The 24,179-nt window shown below is 38.5% G+C and overlaps 1 protein-coding gene across 1 annotated transcript; it reads right to left on the bottom strand.

Annotated features, from left to right (window-relative positions):
- Nucleotides 1-8: 8 nt before the first annotated feature.
- Nucleotides 9-22,616, bottom strand: cmip (c-Maf inducing protein). The gene is made up of 21 exons (XM_033967614.2): nucleotides 21,806-22,616; nucleotides 13,538-13,663; nucleotides 12,208-12,258; nucleotides 11,779-11,940; nucleotides 11,297-11,338; nucleotides 10,993-11,055; nucleotides 10,816-10,896; nucleotides 10,250-10,353; nucleotides 10,061-10,165; nucleotides 8,513-8,950; nucleotides 7,855-7,920; nucleotides 6,055-6,081; nucleotides 5,920-5,968; nucleotides 5,736-5,843; nucleotides 5,534-5,650; nucleotides 5,155-5,295; nucleotides 4,465-4,512; nucleotides 4,239-4,385; nucleotides 3,467-3,572; nucleotides 3,297-3,367; nucleotides 9-2,777 (listed from the first exon to the last, which is right to left on the bottom strand). The coding sequence occupies exons 1-21, from the start codon at nucleotides 22,130-22,132 to the stop codon at nucleotides 2,724-2,726; spliced, it is 2,433 nt and encodes an 810-aa protein (XP_033823505.1). The 5' UTR covers nucleotides 22,133-22,616; the 3' UTR covers nucleotides 9-2,723.
- Nucleotides 22,617-24,179: the final 1,563 nt, after the last annotated feature.

Here is a 24,179-nt window from a genome sequence, read left to right on the forward strand (position 1 = left end):
CACACATGAAACATATTCACAGACAATTTATTTCTGATTGAAATGATTTCACATCATAAGTTGTTATTTTCCTGTTGAAGATCTTTTGTATTTTTATTACAACAGCCACAGAGCAGCAGCAATAATAATATTAACAATTATGATAACCCAGCAGATGAAGCAGATCATTGCTGACACTGAAGAAAGAGAGAAAAAACTAAGGGTGCCCTCTAACCAGCTGCCAAAAAGAGACAAGGGATTGTGGGTAATTGAGTTTTCAGTAATTTCAGTTCATTCTGAATTGTTAAGACGTAAGCAATGCTTTATACCATTGGGACAGAAACAATAAAAACTGTACGGCTGGGGAAGAATAAAAAATGAAAAGAAAGGATGTAAACTGAAGCAAAGCACAGTGAGTTCCACAGGTTACAGATGGGATGTCCCGTACACGTTTTACAGTAATACAAAACCCTCGCCCCAACGCTCACAGTTTAGACAAGTGGCACCTCTCTTCAATATGTGGCAGGAATCAGTAAATCTCAATGTCTCCAAACCATGATAAAAACTGAACAAAGTCAGTACAAAAGTATTGGCTTAAAAAATATCTTTTAGCGTATAGCTTCACAACAGCCAATCAGAACGCACACAGCATCTAACCATGACAACTTCAGGGAGATAGTGATCAGACCCTTTATCAGATTTACAAAAAAAATTACAACAGAAAATACAAAATGCAGGAACATGTACATGCAAAACAACAGAAGTTAAACACAGAAAACAAACATAAAATAACAAATGATAATATGTTTTGAAAATAGATTACAGTGCACTTTGCATGAAAAAGTAAAGCAGTGTATAAGGAGAAGAAAGGAAATCCAGGTATTTTGAGAATCAATGTTTTACAAATATATAATTAGATATTAGCCATATGAGGTCATGTTTCGTCTAATAATGGATAGTAATAATCTTAAATCTCAGGGCTCTAAGGGCCCTCTCTGGGCTCAGGCACCTTCACATCACTTGTCAATTGAAATAAAATGAGGAATGTGATCCAGTAAAATATTTATGCCAGTCATAAGCCTGGATAAATGGGAAGAGATGTGTCAGGGAGGGCATCTGGAACAATAGATATGTCAAATCATTGTTGAGGCAAACTAATGCAGGGGATTCGTTATGGTTACACCAGACAACAGAATTATAATGCCATCATTATTAAAATTGTCATCAAATATTATCTGGATTTTCTTTTTATGACCTCATACGGTATTGTAAGAAACAACCCTACACACAATAATGGAAAGAAAGGCATCAGCAGCCTGTATATAAAGACAGGCTTAGAGAAAGGGAGAGAGGGAGGGAGGGAGGAGGGAGAGGTGAGAGGTGAGAGGAGATGACTATATACATTGTATATACATCATACAGGATATGAAAGAGCGCAGCAGCCAAACACAAACATCATGGCACCAATAAATAGAATGTCATCGCGGACGGCATTGTGCTCTGCTGCTTCAACCTTGAGGGAAAAACAATAAATACAAAGGTGATGGATGCAGTCAGAGCTTATAGTCCATTCACAAACCCATGTGGACAGGGACCACTAGTCAGTTAGGGCAGTTTGACAGGCATTGTTTTATATGGGAATGTAGACAAATGTGTTAGTCCCTTTTTAGCCTGTGGTAAAGTATATGTACAAAATCCATCTGTTGAAAGCCAGTCATTGATATTGGGGAGTATGGGATCTAATATTGTCTTACTGCCACATTGTTTCTGTGGGTCTTTCAAAGTTCCACTATTCATATTACAAACCATTGGCCCCAAGACACAACAGTAAAAAGTGGACAAAGATGTTTGGCAATTGTCATTTTCTGTCTTTTGTCCTACTGTGCAGTCTGGTATTCTGCAAATATAACAGAGGATATGAAAATATACAAACTCTCGGCTGGTGATGGGTCAGTAGACAGATCCAGTCATGGCATGGAGCAAAGATATCCTTCTTGCTTGACTTGCGTGACTCAGAAATGTCACAAAAATATCAAATTAGGAATAACCAAACCTTAACAAAACAAGGGTGTGCATTTAGCAAGTCAGAATGAAGAATGTGTTATATAAATTAAAACTGAGGCAGTCCCAGACTACCCCACTACTGCTACACAACCTATTAAATAGTGATGGGATTATACTATGTACACACAAAACAAGAAAAAAAAATATTGTGTTGCCATCTTTTCTAGCTCCCAAACTGCCTTCCAAAGTCCTTAGATCCACAAAATATATACGCAAAGTCTGGAAAAATATGAAGTTCATTCAAATTGATAGATTGATAGAGCCGCTTCTTGTGTGGATCTTGTGTGTAGTTAGGCACAGTCTTGTTAAAGTTTTCCCAAATAAAAAAGAAAATAAAAAACATTGGTTTGAATGGGAAAACTGAGGAGGAGCTATGGTTTTGAAGAGCTACAGAAGAACTGGAATGTGCTGTATCCAGACTTCATAGTACAAAGGCAAAAGAGTTGATGGTATTGTCCAAAAGTTAAACTCGGTGGGACGTGGGACAAGAGTGGGGCAACTCCAGGTGAGGGGAGACATCCAAAGTATAGATATGTTGTTAAAATGAATTAATCTGTGGAGTCTCCAGCAGTTTCCAGGACACTGTGGAAGGCTGGTCCCACGTGGATATCATTAAATGGGGACATGTATATGTGTGTGTCTGTGAGTGGATTTGATAAGATAAGTATGAAGAAAGGACATCACCAGGCCTCTGTGTACCGTACATCGACATCTTTCAGGTTGGGAAGTTTGGCCTGCAACATACATATGCAGTATATTTAGTAACGAATCTGCATTGCATCTCTTCTTCTTCATCTATATTAATTCATTCATGTGAACAACTATCACAGTGGAATTAATCAAATGTTAATTGTTATTCTAAACAATTACCAAAGTGGTCTAATCTGAAAACAAAAAACTGCAAAGAATTTTGTGCTGAAGGATACAACAACATATGTACATATATCTGTGTGTATATATATATATATATATATATATATATATATATATATATATATATATATATATATATATATATATATATATATATATATATATATATATATATATATATATATACATATATACACATACACTTCCTTTTCAGTTTAACCTTTGAGGGTAGTGCATATATTTTTTATCATTTCAAGTAGCATGTTTTTGTCCACAAGCAAGTCACAATATTAGCAAGCTTTAATAATAGAATATTGACATGAGCTGTCATCAAAGTCCTACTCACTCAAAAATGAATGTAAACTATTCAAATGACTCACCTTGAGGTCTTCATATGTGTCAGCTGTGAGCTTGGTGCTGTTCATGTTCAAGCTGCACAGACTTTTCATTGCTGAAACAGAAAACCATCAGATTTAATCAAATGAGCTGCCATGATGATGATGATAATAATAATAATAATAATAATAATAATAATAAGTTGTTTCCTTACAGCTGAGTGACAGTAGACCAGCATCAGTGACTGGGGTCTCACACAAGTTTAACACTTGGAGACAGGCCAGATGCTCCGACAACAACCGCAGCCCTGCATCTCCAAACTGCAATAGAAAATAATAGACACTGTTAATATTATCCTTGAAAATGTGAATAACTTAAAATAGCATAGGGTGCAGCAGATCCAGGTGAGGGGACAGCCATATTACTTTGAGTTCATTTTGGAATAAAACTTGTACATTTCTTATGTTTGTTTGATATAAAGAAACCAAATCTAACTGTATGATGGGTCAATGGTCACATTTTTATATAGCGCTTTTCCAGCTTCACGGCACTCAAAGCGAACCACTTACCCATTCACACATTCATACACTAGTGTACACAGACACTGGGGGCAAGGCGGGTTAAATGTCTTGCCCAAGAACACAATGACTGTATTCATCTGTGGAAGCTGAAATCACATCACCAAACTGTGGGTCAGTGGATATGACCGCTCTACCACTGGTTTGTGCCAAGGAAACATCCAGTAATACTTGATGGGATAAGATTATACTGAATAGTAACTACTTTCAAAAGCAACAAATTCACTAAATATAAATAATACACAAATTTCTATTGTTGCCACTTGTTATTTATTTTATCATTCAATCCAACTTCATTATTAGTATGTTTAATTGTCTTTATTGGTTGGTATTTTCTGTACCACACAATTTACCACTAAATGTGTATTTTGTTATCATGCACAGGGAAATGTTTGTACAGTTTTGTACCTGAGTGGACCATAGGTTGAGCTGTTTGAGTGAGGGCAGCTTGATGAGCTGCTCAGCACAGGCACTGGTGACATTGGTGAAGGCCAGACTCAGGTTCTCCAAGTTCCCAAAAGACCCTGAACTCAACAGACGAGCCAGGTCAGCATCCTAATAAACAAAACACAAGAATATGTAAATGTTTTAAGTATAGTATTAATAGTATATAATTATGTATATGTGCCTTTACCGTGGACTTGGAGGGTAGAGTCAGGCGGGTAGGGCCTCCTTTTCTTTGCTGAGAAAAAGAAAGAAAAGTACAGCGTCTGAGCAGAGGGCCTTGTTGTAGCTTTTGCAGACAGTAGGTGGTGTAAGTGAGCAACCAAGAACATAATGCTTTTATTATGGTGTGAAAAGAAAACGTTTGTGGTTCTCCTTTGTAATGTGATGCAACCCTTTTATGATTTAGAAGAGCCGTTTTTGTTTATATATTCATATGGGAGTTTAAAAAGGCATGGCAGAAAGGTACCGGTAATTTTTTGTATAACTTTCGAATAATTGTAACAGTTCTTTAGTAATAGTTCAGCTCTGAAAAAAGACTTCTCTTATCTGAATGCTTTGTGAGGATTTCTATGCTTTCAGTTCAGTACATGGAAGTGAAGCCCACTGATTTCTTATTCATTGCTGTTTTTATGTATCTTTTATATATGATGTCCTCTGTTTAATCTGGGAATAGCCCTGATATTAATGCCACAGCTCTTTGTCATGCATTATCTTGTCTGGACACAAAGTGAACATAATGACCAAACACTAAGAAAAAAACACATCAGCGGATCTCAAAAACTACAAGCACTACAATGAGCAAACAGCTGGGTGTTTTGGGTCCATAAGATGGTATACTGTAACACTCTTTATATATTTGAAAGTAGCAGTAACTGACCAGTTCCTTGAGCTCCCTCTGCCGGTCACAGAGCTGCTCGTACATGCGTAGGCCGACCTGAGTGCTCTCCAGAGTGGAGATGATCTGCAGTTGAGTGTCCTTGTTCTCTATGATGTTGTACTCCAGCATCAGACACAGGATCTGCACACCACAACATGTGGAACAAGATTGGTCTATGTTCAAGTACAGTAACACTTATCAAAATATTAGTTTATGGTTGCAGACAGGACAAAAGTTGTTTATCCATAGGTTGATTGTGTGAATATCTGCTGAATGGTCTTCTGACTTGAGCTGAATATTCACTAACAGATGATGACTGATACAACATGGTTATTGGATTATTTCAGTAATTTTTATTTAGTGAAGATCCCAAGCCTACCTCCACCATAGTCTGATTCCCTCTGAGAGCCAGCAGCATACAGGGCCCCAGCTTGTTCTCTGCCAGAGACAAAAGGAACTTCTTGGTCTTGTAGCAGGAGCCCATAAGAATATGGACCTGAGGATGTGAGGAGATAAATTTAGTCCTGAGAATAACAATATGCACATATACAGTATACCCTGTCCACACAGAGTGTACGCACCATACTGGCAAACAGCTCTCCATCGTCATCACAGGCCACGCCCCCAGGACTGTAAAGCTGGAACCAGCCATCCTTACCCGAACGTACGCTCAGCAAGCACGAGTGAACCTATAACCACAATCCATTAGAATAATATATATACTTCAAATAGTGTATGTTGTGTGTTATGCTTTTAAAAACTCACCTCTTGTCGAGGGTCTTCTGCAAACCTCTGGATCACATACTTCAGCTCCCTGTTCAGACACACATTTAGTTTGGTACAAAAAGAAGAAGTAAAGGCTGAAAAGTATTTAGCATTGATATGCAAGAGGGAACTTACTTTGTGAACTTGGCATGTGCAAGAGCTCTGGAGGGAGAAAATAAAACACATCAGTACATTCAAGTCTCTAGAGAATGTATAATTTTTTTTCAGTGGTTCAATTCCAAGAAAAATACACTGTAATGCTGAGTAGAATATATTTCAGCCTGTCTTTGTTTAGTATTGTTTTGATTTATCAACATTTGTTTGCTTTAAAGGGGTGACAGGTTTCATAGACAAACACAGAATTGACATGGTGGAATTATATATTATCTCTTGTGTGCCAAGTTGTTTTTGAATTTCTACATGAGTTAATGAAGCATGTCAGGGAGTTCCCTTTAGCCCACAGTTGACTGATGACACGAAACAACAAAATTAGTTTCAGAGTTTCAGAGGAACAGTTTAGCTCATTATAACTAATGAAAATATGGTTGCACTCTTAAATTGCTGCTGTTTGTTACTGGAGAAGCTGTAATGATCCCTCAGCGGAAGATGTCAAAGTGGAGTGGACAGAAAACAACATTGCAAAAAACAAAGAAAGAAGTCTAAAAACTGGTTTATGTGGATTATCTGGGTCACCTATCAGTCTAAATCAATTAATTAAAATACTTTGGCATAACTGGCTGAGCATGATACAGGTAAATTTTACAGGCATAAATGGTTTAGAGAACAATGGTATGGTATGGTATGCTTTTATTTGAAACAGGGACAGTGCACAACATTACATTGACCTTAAAAAAAAAAGGAGAGATGTTTGGTGCCAGGTTATAGCATAAATGCTAATTTCCACCTGTAGTCCCTGGACAGGCTGATGTTTAGTAAATAAGTTTGGTGTAGATGGATGAGAAACCAAATTTTCCTTGTTGTAATCCAAGGAAGGAAGGAAGGAATTACTGGAATTAGTATGAATTTTGCATTTTTTTTCTCTCCATTACTGTAGTATGTTTCCTTGACCTATTATGCTGAATATTTTTGGTTAATTCCGCAGAAAGCTTTTGATGCAAATTTTTTGCACATTTTGATAACACTTAGCGATGTAATGTGATGATGAAACTTGATCTCTCCAGCCCTGTGTGTGTGTTAGCTGTTGTGTGAAGTGACTCATTGAGCTACTGGGGAGTATTGTTGCCTTTCATAATGACGCCCAAAGGCAGCGACCTGGCAACAGTGGCACAGGTGAGCAGCAGGTGAGCACCGGGAATGGGGAGGACAACAAGTCAGTAAGCAGTCACCGCTAATGAAGTCTAGCCCACACCAGACAGACACTTAGAAGCAGGGCTATGGGCCGCTTGTAGCCAATTACAGTGCTTCCTCCAGGGAGACCGAGCCCCACCGAGCCCCCCCGCTCCCCGCCCGTGGGATGTGGTACTGTTCCTTATTCACGTCAGCATGGGACCCTGAGCCCCACCCCTGACTCACACTCAAACTGATGAGCTAAGGCAGGATACGCTTTCTATAGGATTGTAATTAGTGTCAATAATTGAGATAATAACTATTTATAAATGATGATGAAGTAGTGCTTTAGTATTAATGAGTCTTAACAGATTCGTCTAAACATCTTGCCCAAACAGGTAAGGCGTCTAACTAGGGTTAATATGCATTTCATTGCTTTAAAATACAATTAAATTTTAACAAGATACAGAACTGAACTCCTAAAGATCTCTGACTACCACGGGAAGAATCCCATGCTCACTATATTTTGAGAAACACGAAATGTGAAACAGCTTTGTATGCGGCTTACTTTATCCTTCTGTACACATGGCTGTAGAAACAAAAGCCACAACAAAGTGTACTGTAGCAATATTTGCAGACATGTCTTACTCTTTAGGAAAAGGGATGGGCTGCAGCAGGCTTGCCAGAGCTGGTCTCCAATCATCATAGTCGGATCTGAAAGACACATACATCCAGAGTCAAGCACAAAGAGGGAGTGTCCACAACAAAACAAAGGCAGACCTGGGTGGATGGTGGCATTAGGCGTAGAATTAACACATAAGTATTGCATTACTGTGAGTTAAAGAAAAGTGGCCTTTGCAAACTGTACACATGTCCTTGGGCTTTTTAGACCGGTGTGATGGTTATCTACACCACCACATAACTGATGCTCCAGTTTCATATTCATTCATTCACGCCTCTTTAACCTATTTAGACTTATCCACACACTTAGCTTAGTGCGGTGATGTAAGCCTAATGTCAAAGAAAGACTAAAATGTAGAGCTACAAAAGGTTATGACACATAGCAGGGAGGTCAATGCAAAAATATACATTCAGTTGCTAAGACTGAATGAACTGGTTCATTGAAAGTCTTGTCACTACATTGATATCAGCACATTAACATAAATCTCACCTGTATTTAGAGTATTGTACATATAGTTTCAAAGCATTCTGTGTTAATTATGTGGTTGCCTTTTAAAACATTAGAATATATGTTTCGGTTAAAGTGATCAGTGTATATTTTGTGCCTTTGTGGTTGTGTCCTTACAGCATTTTGAGAATGAGGGCAAAGCATCCGAGCACACGGTCAGCCTGAGCGGGGAGCTGGATGGACAAGGTGTTGACAGCCGGGCTGACCAGGAGACAGTCGATCAGGTTGGGCTCACTGTCACCCCCCGATGGACCCACCTTCCTCTTGGCATTGGTGTTGTTGTTGTTGCGCTCTAGCTCCACCAGGATCTCACTCGAGTTGACCACAGAAGGAGGAGGGGAGAGTGGCAGCGAGGCGGGAGGGGGTGTGGGAGAGATGGGGATAGATGGGACTGGGCTGGGTGTGCCATTCTGTCCTATTTGTGGAGGGCTGCCCGACAGAGGAGGTGGTGTGGGGGGCTCAGCCCGTAGCAAGCGCAGGGGCATTGGGGGCTTCCTCTCATTCTGCTGCTGACACCCATTACGGATCTCCTTCAGGCTGGGTGAGTTGTCTCGACTACAGAGGGAACACAAACATGGACAGAGTTGTTAAGCACTGGGAAAACTACTGTATGATTACTGGATAGTTATTTTAAAATACATGGCATATTTTGCATACATGTGAAATATTCGAAAATTATATGTCACATTAAACACAATAAAGATGTTTATGTTTGTTTATATAATTTTATATATATATATATATATATATATATATATATATATATATAAATATATATATAAAGAGTCAAGATTTCCTCTACACAAAATATACAACTAGCACAATACTGACAATAGCACAACTGGGACAGAGTGATGCGTTCAGGGGCCACAGATGAGGCAGCCGCAGCAACCACTGTTAGTGTCAGGAGGTTTTGGAAAATTCACAGAACAAGTCTTTCTCTAGAGTACAACATGACCAGGAAATGAGTCTAATGAGTTTTCGACATAGTGCCACACATGTCATTTTGAGGGACCTCAAATGAGAAAAAAGACATAATATGTAAAACCAACTGTTATGAGATTTTAACCATGTTACAATTGTATTCCATCATTAACTTGCGCTTGTATTTAGATTGATTCATGTATACTCAAGTATGAAATCTTGCATTGTCCTGCATTCAAGGCTTAAGTGCTCATAAAATTTCAAATTTCATCCACCCTGTATCTCCTCCTATCTACTTACTAGCAGAGGACAGAGATATTTATAAAAGTCAGACTCCAGGTCATGAACATAAGGTAAAAAATATCACGTAGCCATTCCTCAGCAACAAAACTGTGAATGAAAATCTGTTGCTTGCTATGGTGAAATGCTATGAAGAGGCAATTCTGCAGTTTTGAATAGAAAGTCAGTGGATCTGTTTGTATTATTTAGTCATTTTAAACAAATATTGTGGTTTACAAGCCAAATGTACATTAATAATAAGTACAGGGAAAATAACATATCTTATTTAAAGTAACTTTTTTTTAAAGTAAATGTAAGAAATATTAGCCTAAAGAATAAAGCAATAATTGCATTTACATTTATTTAATTATCAAAGCATTTGATACACGACTAAAAATGAAGCCCATTGAATGAGCCAAGGTCTGACTTACACTAAATGCTACATGCTATTATTAGACTGACCTGTTGATGAACTCCTCATAACAGGAGTAGATTGCAGCGAGACACACAGCCACCAGGTTTGGCAGAACGCGAGGGTGAGGGCATTGTCCCGTTGGCCCATGCATACTGAAAAACAAGTGTAATATTGTTTACAAATCTGCCCTGAAACTAACAACACATCACCCACAACAAAGCACTGCATGTTGTTACCTGTGAACAAACTTTTTGACCACCTCCATCCCAGCATTGAGCTCGTTCAAAGCCAGAATATACTCCTGAGTGAAGAGGCGCAAGCGAGGACACTTCCCAAAATCCTGTCCAGACAAAAAAAAAGTTAAAATCATAGCATGGTGTAGATTTGATTCAGCTGCTATGCTTGTAATAACTTGAAAGCTGTAGTTCCAAAACAACATACAGATACAAATGCACTAAATGTTATCTCAGTTCTGCATGTATTGGGATATTGTGTGGATGACATCTATGCAGATTAGTAACTTTTACGAAGTTGTATTATTATATATTACAAAATTTACAATTAATGTTTATACTATTTCTGTATGGCTGTTGCTGACATCTCTACAGCTTGTCCAGGGACTACAGTCGACAATGGCATAGTGTCCATGTTCAAATAAATAAAAAAAAATTTAATGTCATTTATTTATACTGATTTTGTCATCGGGGATTAACCATTTCATAACAGTTTACATGTTAACTGAAAAATAATAAATAATAGAAATGCAAAGTACAATAAACAATATAAATGTATAAAATCTCACCATGTTATGCTTAAGGATTCTCTGGACCACAGGAGTGAACACTTCTATTACCACCATAGAACGCGGCCGCTCTCGACAGTGCTGTAACACAACACACAACAAACAATAAGATTTAAACGCCTAAGACTTAAGACTTAAGCATCATTACTTAAACTGAACTCTGTAGTATGGACTCACCTTACAGAAGAACTCACAGAGGTCGGGAGGCGGGTGGTTGTTCTCCAGGAGAGGAGCAATGGCCTGAGAAAACCAAAATTGTTGATAAAACAATATTTGTCTATTTATTATTGGCATTTCCTAATCCATCAGTTGTGACATTATATTTTCTCTTTCTTTTTTATCTATGCACTGATTCTTTTTGATTACTTGTTCTTTTTTAATCTAAATTCAATACTAGAATATCAAAGAAGATATCACAGAGCATATTATCAAAATATTATATAATACTGTTAATGCTGAAGAGATTGAATCATTTACTTACAACAATGATGTTTTCATGATCCTGAGTGCTGAGATTGGAGTTCTGTGGGGAAAAGGAAAGGATTAGGCTACTTAGTGTTGACCACCTTTTGAAATCTACATGTAATAGCTTAGAAATTTAAATACACTTGCAATAGTTAGTATTATTTAGTAGAAAGTATATTATTGATGAAAATTAGAAACAGTGTATTTCTTTTGGACTTTGGACTTTTAATAGCCAACAAGTCACAATTATTCAATTGTTAGAGGCCTTATGGACAGACAAGCATTCATTTACTCTCACATTCATCAGTCCACTTAAAAGGCCAAAGGTTAAGAAATCCAATAATAACCCCAATACCCCAATAATAATAACAATAACAACGAGTATTCTCCATTGTGCATTTTGTATAATACCATAAAAACTGTTAATCGTTAATACTATTTTTTCTCCTTAAAATCATTTTAGGCTCCTTCAAGTAAATGTGAAGCGCAGTGTCATACCTCGGCCAGCAGGGTGGAGATGATGTGCAAAGGGGCCTGATGAATGGACTCGTCCTGTAGTGGAGAGGTCAGAGCCATGTCCACCAGCGCCCGGATCTCCTTCAGGACCACATCCCAGCGGCTTGGGTTGGTCAAAACCTTACGGTACTTGTAAATCTTTTTCTACATCAAACACAAGAAGGAATATGTCACTAAAAATCAGACATGGATTGGAAATGGCTGATTCTAATACAGCCAAAATGTAAATTAGTGAGATTTATTTACAAAGTTAAAATTACAAATTGGTCTACTTTCTCATAAAGGCATAGAATATTACAAGGTGTGTCATAAACAATATAAAATACATACAAATAAATACATACAAAAAATAATTAATATAAAATAGGCCTTATGACCGAAATTGGTGAGTTCAAGAGTTTTGGTTCTTACCTTCCACTGCAACGAATGAAACCACTGGTCTCTTAGGTAACTGTTTGCAGCCTGTAAAACCACAACACAAAACCAGTTAGTGTAAAGAATGGATATCTTACAGTTAAGTAAGAACTCTGAGAAGAAACAAAGAGCTTTAATGATAAAGGTATTAGTTGTGTGTGAATCATTATAGATTTTGACTAATAAAACACTCTGTTTTAGCCAGCCCAGTACAAGACATTTGCTAAATACGGACATATGTTGAATGTAGCTCATTTCGACTCGGCGAAAGACTTAAATGCCCAACTGCTGCTTTTGAGACTGTTACACAACAAGAAAAGTGACTCATATATATTACAGTGTGTCTAGTTATACTTTGTGCTACTAAACCTACTAAATTCAATTGTAATCAACAAATAAAACAAAAATGCATAAACTTGAAGACTTTTAGTATGTCTCTTTAACATGCAAACCATTTAAAGCAGTAGAAAAACGCTGACAGGAAGTGGTCAGGACTAAACCTCAGCTGCTCCTGTAGGCAGATAATCTCACAATGTTACAGTAAAAGGTTCTTTACTTTTCTAACTTTAGTTCAGCCATGTTCATGGGACAACAGGACTGCTTCAGTAACAAGAACGGAAATGACACAGAAGACAGAAAGAGCGTATTCTAAATTTACTCAAAAATATTTTTGGATCAAGGTTTAGCAAACACATTATTGAAGAAGTAGGCCGACATACAGTGTTAGCATAACAACAGCTTGTAACTGTTTACCCCACCATCCCACCATATTAAATATATCACATATAATCACATATAACATTTAATTTTATTATTCATCGATTTTTTGCTCTTTGTTATAATATTGTAATGTATGAGCTACTGTGTCCAAATAATTCCCCTTGTGGATCAGTAAAGTTAGTCTAAGTCTTATGTGTTACTCCTTTTGAGTGACTTAATAATGCACTGTTGTTAGGTGGCTGAATGGCTGAATACTGGACATACACCTGATCTTTCTTCATAGCAGCATAGCACAGTCTGTATAGATTGAAGCGTGCTAACCATCTATCCCATGTGGTGAGGGCCCATGTGAAACAGTGCAGGTTACAGCGCGCTCAGAGGGACACTGTGTTCTGCTCCAGCTTGTCCTGTCCTGATCAAGTGGTCATGCTTTTCTGATGTACTATTCTGTCAGAGTTTAACTTTTGTTTTGTCTCTTGAGAAAAATAGGATTTGTTCTTATTTTAGCTGTTTATCATTGAAATGTCTTGTACAAATTGTCTGTGCTCTTAGATCTGTTGTTACAGAGCACTCGTACAGTTTGATTATTGAGCAAATCTGCGTTCACCTGTAGAAGGACAGTCCCTCCGGGAAAACTGAGCTGGACACAGTATTTGGGAGCATTATCCCAGGCCAATAGCTGCAGGTCCTCTATGGAGCTGTAGGACAGGGATGTCTCCATGTAACCGGTGGGCTGAGGGCATAAGACACAATAGATTACAGCAGGGTTTCACATAGTCACAAACATTTTGAAAACAACCTCTAAGTATCTGTAGCAGTGTTTCTGAAACTACAGTAAATGTACCACTGGTAGTACATGGGCTGACTCAGGTGGTACATGAGGCCCTCTGCAGTTTGAGCATTTGTTTAATTTTGTGACAAATCTATTAATATTTCTAACCTCCTTTGGGCTAATCACTATTTAGAAACTACATGGTTTAGTCATTTTAGACCTGTTTTAGTGTTATCCTAGCCCTGGTTTAAGCCCTAATTTAAGCCTGACAGTCCGGGTTTAGATCTGGCGGTTGTCTGAGAAGTCCAGAATGATATCTCTCTATATTTTGAGTCTGGAAATCTCCAGGCAAATATGATGGTACTCAGAAAGCCAAATACTATCTTAGATGGTATTTGGTGAGAAAAGTTTGAGAACGACTGATCTATAGTATTTAGTTTTACATTTTGGATCCAAATTTTGTAACATCAAATACTGAGGGCATTCAATCAACATATTCAGGCAACAAGGCAGTTGTTGATTAAAAAAAGGAAGAAAAAAACAACAACACATTTTTGCAGTAAGTTTATCACAAGTGCACCCGGATGTCGAGTCATCATGAGCGTATACAGGCAAGTGTTGTCAGAGGACAGAAAAGAAACAAGGAACAAAGGGTGGCTAAGTGCTTACATATCTTATGATATAGGTTTTGCTGAGCTTGAAATATCCCAACCAATCATTAATTGCATGCAAGATTTTCACAGGTTTGATTTTAAAAAACATTAGGCTATATGCATGGCACGATGAGGCATTGCATAGTGATAAAAGTGAGCTCAACTTTCACTACAATAAAAGTGGTACAACATGCATGCAACTCAAACAATACTTATGTCTATGTAAAACATGCACTGTACACCTCCACAACTGAGACCAAGAGACATCTGACAGACCACTGCAACAGGTTAGAAATGAGGCCAATGAAACAAATGTGTCTAAAGTAAGATTTCCCCTCAAGAAAGTATAACATAAGTATTGATATCACTGCATGCATGCCTCACTGGGCTTGACGTATGTGCACAACATAGATTGTATCAACTGTTTTATTAAACAGTCAATCATTTCTTACTTTCTGCACAGATTAAAATGTAAAAATCAAACGGTGATAACTGTAGGTGGAAGTATAGGCCATGACATCCTGAGTTCAAATGAGGTTATCAGAAGACAAATATAGAGCCCTTGCACACTTGCTCACACTCATTGTTGGCTAAATGCAACAGTGGCAGTATTAAGACAACAGCTGGGAGACTGAGACATTCCCTACTGGGATAGCACTGTAGCCTCTTCACAGGTTCAGCCCAAGCAAAATGTAAACAAGCAAGATGGCACACATAAAAAGTTGGCTTCCATACTGCACAAGAGGCTAATTCTGAATAACAGATAAAAGAGGAAGTGTTGCAAACTGAGCTTCCTTAATCAAAACCACATCCACAAAATGTGCAAAACATTATTTTATCTGACACTGGAGACAATTAATTGTGCAACAGTTGCTGCATACACTTGACAAGAACACATAATGCAGTGTACATACCAATTTGAGTATGGAGAAAATTACTTGATTTATACAGATTTAACAACACTGATAATACAAAATACATATGTATTTTTTTAGTTGGTGTTTTAAGACAATTTTGTCTCATTTATGTGATTTTGAAGATAAAATTGCAACATACTCTATTATTTGTAATATATACCGATGGTGAGTTGATATTATTAATAATAATAATGTCTTACAATTGTAATGCGCTTTACAGGCTCAACAAAGCCTTCATTCATTCATTCACTCCACAATTGGTGGTGGTAAACGAAAGCGAGGCGGCATCAGCCTCTACGACCACCACCATTTACTCACACACACACACACAATGCATTCATACTAGGCAATGTGGGTGAAGTGTCTTGCTTAACCTCCTGAGACCTGGTGTCCTCATATGTGGACAACACATTTTGGGTTGTCTAGGCCACAATGCAAATTTTTAGAAGAAGAATAACAGCATAAAAGAACAGCAACAATGCAAATATATTATATATATATTCATTTTTTCTAACAGTTTAGAATGTTTAGAATATTTGTTTTAATTTAATTTTTCTTTTCTTCCTGCTCCTGTCAGCAGCTCTTCACATGAGACACATTGTTCAAAGAGGCACAATTGTTGTTTCTCATTTTGTTTTTACATTCAGGGCAAATGTTGCTGTGTTCAGGGTCTTAAAACATTTGAATAATGATTTACAAAAACTGTTCATTATCAAAATGATTAAAATGTCCACATATGAGGACATTTGATTTACATATTTTTTCTCAGAAAGAACATAATGTAAAAAGATAATTCTTTGTATTTAGACTCACCAGGTCCCTATCAGCCCAAATAACAAAGAGAAATTAATAAAGCATGTCATTCAAGAGCTCGGGTCTCAGGAGGACACAACAACAGAACTTTGGGCCTTAAAGCCTTTGGGCTTTAACCACTGAGCCACTAACGCGTCCTGTGGAAGCACAACAAAAAATTGTTTTGGTACCAGTTTTAGTATTGATTAATAACTTGTTGGGGCATTTTTTTGGACCTAGTACTATGACAAAAACATTATTTCTGAACTTGCTGAGGGTATAGTACATGTACTGTGATATTGCATTGAGATCAAATTGCCTTGCAACCCCTCCAGGACTATTGGTACTACACTTTCACATTTAGGGGACACTAGATACTCAAAATAAGCTACACATTGTGGCATGTTAGAGGCGGAGGTCTGCCTGCTGTACCGCCCTTGTGTTTGGACTGGAGCGAGGCAGAGCATGATGGAGACAAACATACGGCTCAAGCTTGTGTGATGAGCAGCGCCGTCGCCATGGAAACCCCTCCTCCTGCCTCCAGCTCGGTGTGCCTATGTGTTTCTCTGTGTGTTTGCTGCTGCAGGAAGCTGAAGGAGCTCGTCTCGTCTCCTCTACTCATCGCTCCGTCGCCATGGAAACAGGGCAGCCGAGATGTACATTATGTTTTGTTGTGTGCGGGCTGCTTTTTGTTTCCAGGGAGCGAACAAAAACCAAAGGGCAAAAAGAAAAAAAACAAAGAATCCCACTGGCTGCACAATGTGACTAATAGTTCCATGATTGATGTATACGACAAATTAAATGAATGATTCTGATTCAGTTATTGGCTGGTATGTGATTGCAAACACGTAACAATGGAAAATACATGCAGTCATGAAATTACTATACAAATGCTACTAAGTAAACAGTCCTTACTAATTGTTAAGGTTTTTGTTTGGAGGGCACAGTCTTCCACTATAAAAGAAAAAGCTCTGTTGACATTATAATGTGTTTGGGCAATATTCATCTTCCTAGGCTCCCATCACAAGAGATGCCAAATGAACCATACTTTAAAAGCATACCGTTGTTTATGTCCACTACCTGGAAAATCAGGACTATGGCTTCATGATGAAATTTCACTCATTTTCAAGCGCCCGATTGTGGATAAGACACTACATCTTTAAACTGATCTGCAAATGCTGATTTTCCACCCATTTCATTCTGCCTCCCGTGCAGTGTTATAGAAATGTGTTAGGGAAAAGTGTTAGGGAACCATAATCATATTTATATTTATTTAAATCACAAAGCCAGAGCAGTAGATAATCTACAATGTGCTATTACTGGCTGTAGTGCAGCCCTGAAAGAGAATTCTGCAGACATACCCAGAAAAATGGTAAGAGTAGAGTAGATGTCACGTGTGACATTTATTGTGACAGGAAGCACAATTATGGTATTGAATTTATTTGATTTATAATTCAGTTCACTTCACTATTTTGGCCTTTTTATTTGATTTATTTAATCTATAGCTGTGATTGTAGCACTGCTTTTAGCAACTATGGTTTCTCTTAAGGGCCTAACCTTTTTTCCACCAAGGCAAATGTAAATGCACGGATAAAAAATCTCACAATTAAATTTTCCATATATGTGCACAATGGTGTGGCATGAGATTTTGTCCCATTTCTACTAAATATTTTCTATTGGAAAGCTAGAAACCAACAGCAGTGATCCTGAGTGCACCCATGTGTATGGCACTCAACATCTCCATAAGGAGAGCCCTGTAGCCCCAGTGACCCGTAGCCTTGAACCCACACTTGTACTGGCAATAATGAGCAGAGCAGAGTCCTTTATGGGCCTCTTTTGTGAGAGGTGCAGCTCAGGAAGTTCTGCTTGTCCATGGAGTTCTCACTTATGTAAATATGATGTAGGTTTGAGCACTCCTGACATGAGAGGGACTTGAGCCACTCACAAGAGTGAGTGGAGAGAGGCTCCAAAAACACAGGCTTGTCATTGTATATAATAGCCAAAAACAACGCAGGTTCAATTCAAGGTCAGATGTTCAAAGCGGTCATTGTAACATTAATTGTAATGTAACTTTGATTCAAATAACAAATAAAAACTTAATTAATATTAGTATGGTTTTCTTTGAATTCTATGTACGTATGACAATGACGTTAGAGTCTCAGAAGTTCAGCATGTTCCAGTTACACATGCTTCAGTTTAGTTCAGCAATTCTTTATCAAATGGAGAACTAAATGATGACGACTCAGAACAACTTCCTTTCATAACTATCGTGCATTCCCTACCAAATCTTACTGTAACACAATGCTTTTCTAAGCAGTAGAAATAAATGTTATTTTTTTGCTGACAAGATTAGATCTGTGCTGTTTTTCATAAAACCTTCATTAATGGGGCTATCCTTTTTAACAGATGTCTATAGAGGAAGGTTGCAAAATGTACATTCCACCTATCAGATCTTATATTGCAGTTAAGACTACAACACAGCATCATATACCATAAATATTGCCTGTTTATGTATAAGTGTGTAATTAATTTTCATAAGCAATTTGGTTTGTATCTTATGAATTTGCTTCATGTAGTTGTATTTGAAGGTAATATTGAGAGTAGAACAGGTGAAAGGACGTTAGCAATAGTAGTATGAGTCTGTGTGTTTTGACTGTTGACTGACCAAAGTTCATCTGTTCTCTACAAACATGATCGATACAGACTGCTCACACCTCCAGCAACCAGGAAGCAGCTTCAACGTTCAACCATAAACTAGTATTTTTAACAAGGTTTTTTTTCCTCCACTGTGGTCATGTGTTTCATTTATGCCTTACAAATATAACTATGGCAATGGAACACAAAACTAAAGGTTTGAAAGTTCCAGTAGCTCCAACCAGCGAAGGCTGTTTGGAGGCTTTTGGGAACTTTACCCTCTTTGCCAACCAATGTGCTTCTCTGACTGTGGGATTGGTGGCAGTCTGAGGAGCATATTAACAGCCATACTTCCCTCAGAGCAGCTGTGGCTACATTGCTATCATCATTTTTGACTGAAATAATGCATAACATCTAGGGTGTTAACAATAATGCATTATTAAAATGTCATATTTGCAGTTGTAGCCTAGTAGCACATGGAGCAATAGTTGAAGGGGTAAAAGTGTACTTATTTTTTTAAAACCTGTGCTTTGAGGTCATTTATATGCATTTACATAATGGTTCTATATAGCATATATATAATCTTAATGTAGCCCATCTACATATACATCACATACAGTGGAGTATAGCTGGACAGAGCATGTTTTTGTACAAAGTCAGCAGTAAAACTCATCCATAATGTGTGCCAACAAACAGGAACTACAAGCTCATATTCAGTCATGAGGTATTTTTATGATGATCACTGTGCTCACAGCAACACACATGGCATACAGCGAGCAAGCAATACAAGACTGTAACTGCAAGAATATAGATTGAAATATACCAGACAGGTATATGTAAGGCTACAAAACGAAACTGATCAATGTTGTTACAAGAAATATTTTCACTTCTCGTATTCACAGATCTGAATATAATATTTTGTTCCACATGGGGGAAAAAAGTGAATAAATAATTATTTAATTAAGTCTTAATACAAAGTAGTGGAGTAGTATATATTGCAGTGTTAGTATTAGATTTAGTAATAGCAGCACTTGCAATGATAGTGGTTACTAGCATAGCAATTTGTATAGTGACAATTTTACTAAACGTTTGAGATGTCTCTGTTACAATAAATAAACAGATCTTGAAGACCTTATAGTTTAGTACAGTACAAAAAGCAACTATTTTACTATGTAATTCAAAAATACATAGAAACATGGCAGCCCTAAAAGCACTCTTAAGTATACATTGTAAGTGTCTAACAAATAAAGGTTCTGTACTTCTGAGTAATAATGGGACATTTGGCATTTTCATGGGATCTGAAACCTTTGGATATGTTAATTTGAAAGGGCCGTTCATTTTATCCAGGAACTAATCACAGAGAGAAATGACCATGGCTAAGATTGGATTAAAATGGTTCAAACTGAAAGCAGCAGTGTGTTAACCCTTAGAAATGATGCATAATCTAAATGGAATGAAAAACTATTATTATGATGCCACATATGTTTTCTGTGCAAAAAGCTCTGTCACATATTGCCTACTCTGCTTCTGTGCTGATTAGTATTGGTTCAATATAAAATGGTCATGAAGGTGACATCACAGCTGAAGTTGCAGTGCCAAATGCCAGTACCTGTGACAAAAAGCCATCTTGGGACAGGTGCTGGAGTGACGTTATACTCCAGTGTCTGTCTCACAAATAGTGCAGTGTTCTTTTACTCGTTTCTGTTGTGTGTGTCAAAGGCCTTTATCACAGTGTTACACCCACAACTTATTGTGAAGTGCCTGTTTGAAGCACATGTCACTTTATCCATTCACAAAATATAATGTCTTTTCAAATGTTGGATTAAATCTGCAACATAGTCTTATGAAGTTATTGCTGAGTAATATCTCAAAACATATAATGCATTCTACATAGCTCTAGGTACACATTACTTTATCGTATATGTAACATTGTAGGTTTACTTTAACAGCTCCAAAATGGAATGCAACAGCAGTCAGTCTGTCAGGCAGACGTCCAAATTCCTCTGACGAGGTGTTGATAAAACAATAGATTTTATTTAGTGTAAAATGTCATGTTTGTGTTGATCCAAATGTAAGGTATGTCTTGAGATTATTGCACAATCTATTAGTTATATATTATGGACTTGATAATCTTGTTCCAATGAAGACCAATGACAAGTTTATGATGGCTTATTTTAATATATGTCCAATGCAAACCAGAATCCAGAAACACTTACAGCACACATACATGTTTAGCCCAGCTGTCCTTACAAGACACTATGGCTTCATTGTCAGAAACCCTAGAACATAATAATATACTGTGAGAACAGGGATGCAACAACCAACTCTAAAATAGGTGCATGGCATGCTATATTTGTCTCGTGGAAAACAATATTTTCCCTTATCTAAAGCTGAAGGTAAATAATGTAGTGCGTTAGGGAGGTAGTTTGGGCCACTGGAAATCTCCTTTAACAAATGAAGGGGAATACTGGCTGATTTAGCAACAACATCCACCCACCATGTAGACCAAAAAGGCCATAGGTGCAGGGTCAGCCCAGGTAAGTTGAACACCCCTGCACTACACACACACACACAATTAGATCAAACTCATTTATTGCTGTTTGACTATTTACATATGGCAGTAATTTTAAAATACTCTGTTATATGAGCTCTTTGTGCATTTTTTTCTCTCTATAAACACTCAAATAAGTTTGAATTAATTGTACTGTATATAGGCCAACTTACTTACCACTACTTACCTATCATCTGTGGAGCCTTTATTAGCATCTTTTGGCTTGTGCGAGTCGATATCCCAACTCCACATCCTACTTTGATAGACCTATACACGCTTCAATGGATAGTGGTAATCCTACAGCAACAAGTCTTTGTTAAATAATACTAATAACTAAACCACCTCTGTGTTTAGATGAACATGTATAGATAAACCTATAAACAGCGTATTCTTTGGGCTAGGTCCTACGTCAAAGACTTATTGCCATTTTGTCCAGCACTTTGTGCTTCAAACCTTTCATTAATGATGATATTTTCTATTACTGCGTTAGAAGTATTGAAATCACACATGCTGTGTGAGAGGAGACAGTGGATGTAACCCCGAGGCCTGGACTCACCGTGGCCGAGCTGAGGCTGCTGTCCGTCAGGGTGAGGTGGTGTGGCTCCCAGCGGCGCAGGAACTTGGAGGTGAGGATCTTGCTGAGGAAGGTGCGCGGATGTTTGAGCACGCACACCTGGATGTCGCCCTCGTGGAGCAGCTTGTAGCGCATGCCCCCTCCTCCGCAGTGGTGCAGGCTCCTTTTGCACGGCCCCGCGGCAACTTTACAGTTATTATTGCCCTCGGTCGTGTCCCCCAGCAGTGGCTTGTTCTCCTCGCACTGGTAAAACTGGTTATTGTGCAGCTCGCCCCCTCCACCACCGCTGCTGCCATTGCTCAGATCCATAGCACCTCTTACGATCCAACCGTCTATTATTTCCAAATGTCGCCGAGCCGAGGCAGGCCTACATGTATGTGCCAAACACTGGGGGTGGGGGGGACCTACCTTCGGCCCAGCCCGCTGTCTGTCCTGCGTCGAGCGCACGTTATCCACAAAAACGCGTCAATAATCCACCATTTTCCTCCACGACTGTGTCCCCCGCCTCCTCAGAGCAGCTATTCAATATGTTAGGGCCATGGCCTTATCCAGCGCGTCCGCCCCTATGCCAAATACTGTAATCCGCGACAAAAGACAGGAGACACAACGAGAAAAGACTTGAAATGTCTCACGGTGAAATGTCCCAGGCCGGTCCGTTCGTATTCAGTCCAACCTTAGCAGCAGCGTTTCCTTTTTCTTGCCCTGATCCTGTGCTGTGTCTGTGTGTACAGCAGCCAGCTCTGTGCGGCTGCGGCGCGCCGGTTGGTCCCCGCTCGTTCATGTGATACCGGACTGACGTCAATGGGGAGGCGAGCGGATGAGCAGTGTCTGAGCGCTCCGCTGTCTGTGCGCCCGCCCCTCAGCCCTCCCCCCTGCGCTCTCTCAGCCCTCCCCCCTGCGCTCTCTCAGCCCTCCCCCCTGCGCTCCCTCAGCCCAACCTCACCGCCTCAACATCAGCGCAGGAAACATGGAGGAGCGCCTTCACTGGAAATGATGCAGCTGTGCACATCCCGCACGGCTCATTATCAACGGTCTACTGTAGCCTATATGCGCTCACTGCTGCTTAAAGGGACAGGCGTCTCTGTGATCATATTTGAACTCACAGCGTCAGAAATCTGGATGGTGTAACAGACTATACCCAGACTATACCCAAGAAACTGTTTTTACGCAGCAGCTACATGGTAAGGATTAAAACCAACCCTATGCTGTATCCTGCTCTTTGTGCCAGTCCCAAGCCCATGTTGAGAATTATGTCTAGAATTATTATATAGCAATACAAAATATAGTTAATTAGAAGGCTAGAGCCAGAATTTGAGGTAATTTGTGTTTTGTCTGTATGTACACAATTAGTTTTGTAAATAAGAGCTCTGTAACAACTTAGGGCCCCTTGATGAAATAAATGCTTTCAGGTAAGATTAATATTTGAGTCTATATTTGCAAATTGGCAAAAGTAATTAACTTCTTGCAGAATAGACAACTCTGAAGAACCTGAAAAGTATTTAACATGGGACATACAGTACCTGAATCTCATGGGCCTTTTGCCACAACAACACATTTTTCCATGACATCCCCAGCAGCTGCACTCCTGGTGATTCAGAATTCACTTCTGAGACAAGTTTGAGCACGTATTCACACCGCTAAGACCACTCACTCTGTCAACAGTAACAATGAGCAGTGATTGTAACACATTATTCACACTCATGGGGTAACTGCAATGATGGAATATGACCATTTCAAACATTTCAAAATGTTCCACTATAAACTCTAATTTATGTCTGTTGAAGTGGGACTAAAATCTACCCTATTTTGCTAAACTGTGAGCATAGTATTTTAGCAGGAGTCTGTTCTGTTCCTTTTAGTGCAAGGGTTAGTTTGCAGCTATGGTCTAAAACAATCAAAAACTGCACCACCAACTGTTGTGTAACTCTGCCAAGAGTCGTGTGACATCACACACATGCCTGCTTTAAATTTTTTCTTCTTAATTAAAAGTACATTATGTAACCTGAAGGCCTGCCACGATAACTACTATTAGATGGAACAATTACTCTTGGTGGTCAATATTTATTGTGGGTACTGTTTCTTTGTATGAGTGAGGAACTGTTCAGGGATGAATAAATAACTTCTATAACTGTGTGAATAAATAACTGTGACTCATTAAGTTTTTTATGTATTTATTGTGGCTCATGTTCAATAAAAATATTGCACATATAAAATATTTTTTTGGGGGAAATCATGCTTAAGGGTTATTGTGTCAGTGGCATAAAGGCATTCAATATTATCGTTTATCGTCTATATTTTCTTCACCAATATATTTGTATTGTATTTCAAAATGTGTTATCGTGACAGGCCTAGTAAC

The sequence above is a fragment of the Periophthalmus magnuspinnatus genome, chromosome 6 (assembly GCF_009829125.3).
Source record: "Periophthalmus magnuspinnatus isolate fPerMag1 chromosome 6, fPerMag1.2.pri, whole genome shotgun sequence".
Lineage (NCBI taxonomy): Eukaryota > Metazoa > Chordata > Actinopteri > Gobiiformes > Gobiidae > Periophthalmus > Periophthalmus magnuspinnatus.

Coding starts and splice junctions, on each gene's coding strand:
- cmip (XM_033967614.2), bottom strand. CDS start 22,132: ATGGATCTGAGCAATGGCAGCAGCGGTGGTGGAGGGGGCGAGCTGCAC. Junction 5,296..5,533: donor GGAATCAGACTATGGTGGAG/GTAGGCTTGGGA, acceptor TGTGGTGTGCAG/ATCCTGTGTCTGATGCTGGA. Junction 3,573..4,238: donor TCAACCTATGGTCCACTCAG/GTACAAAACTGT, acceptor TTTCTATTGCAG/TTTGGAGATGCAGGGCTGCG.